The sequence below is a fragment of the Chaetura pelagica genome, unplaced genomic scaffold (assembly GCF_000747805.2).
Source record: "Chaetura pelagica isolate M959 unplaced genomic scaffold, ChaPel_1.0 scaffold775, whole genome shotgun sequence".
Taxonomy (NCBI): domain Eukaryota; kingdom Metazoa; phylum Chordata; class Aves; order Apodiformes; family Apodidae; genus Chaetura; species Chaetura pelagica.
Genome location: NW_009953204.1, coordinates 647,120 through 647,659, shown reverse-complemented (window position 1 = coordinate 647,659; position 540 = coordinate 647,120). Strand labels below are relative to the sequence as shown.

Sequence of the window (540 nt, the reverse complement as noted above, 5' to 3'; positions counted from 1 at the left end):
CAGGAACTGCAACAGCAGAGGAATCTTGTGCTGGGCCCCAGGACAAGGCAAGTTTCACACAACACACAAGTCATGAGGTGCTAGAGGGGGACACCGAAATCACAAGTGAAGTTCCCACCCATTAGCCCCAGCCTGCTTCTCCTCTGTACTCAAAACTCACCGTGGTGGCAGGTGGAGTATTGAGTAGGTGAGGATCAGGCCCCAAAATGTGCAACTTAGAGCCCTTCAACAGAGAGAGCATGGTTTAAAACATACGTATCATTGTCTTCATCTTCTAGGAGCAGCTTCTCGATGGGCAGGGCGCCGATCACGCGTCGGGCATCCTCCAGCTCCTGGGGGGCTGGCTCAGGAATGGAGATGGGCAGGGGCACAAACTGGGGCCCAGAAAGCGTGGAAGAAGCTGGCTGGTACTGCAGAGTGGGGGCTGGCAGTGCAGAGAGGGGCTGTCCCCACGGGAAGTACGTGAGGGGTGGCTGCTGCTCCGGCCCCTCCAGCGCAGGCACCACAGGGGGGGGGGTGCTCCGGGGCTGGGGGAACAGG

The 540-nt window shown here is 59.1% G+C and overlaps 1 protein-coding gene across 1 annotated transcript in view; it reads right to left on the bottom strand.

The window, feature by feature from the left end:
• Nucleotides 1–215: 215 nt before the first annotated feature.
• Nucleotides 216–540, bottom strand: part of POU2AF1 (POU class 2 associating factor 1) — a 3,439-nt gene continuing 3,114 nt past the window's right edge. Inside the window, exon 4 of the mRNA XM_009997412.1 lies at nucleotides 216–527. Within this exon, the coding sequence (XP_009995714.1) occupies nucleotides 216–527 (312 nt within the window). The remainder of the gene's footprint in view (nucleotides 528–540) is intronic.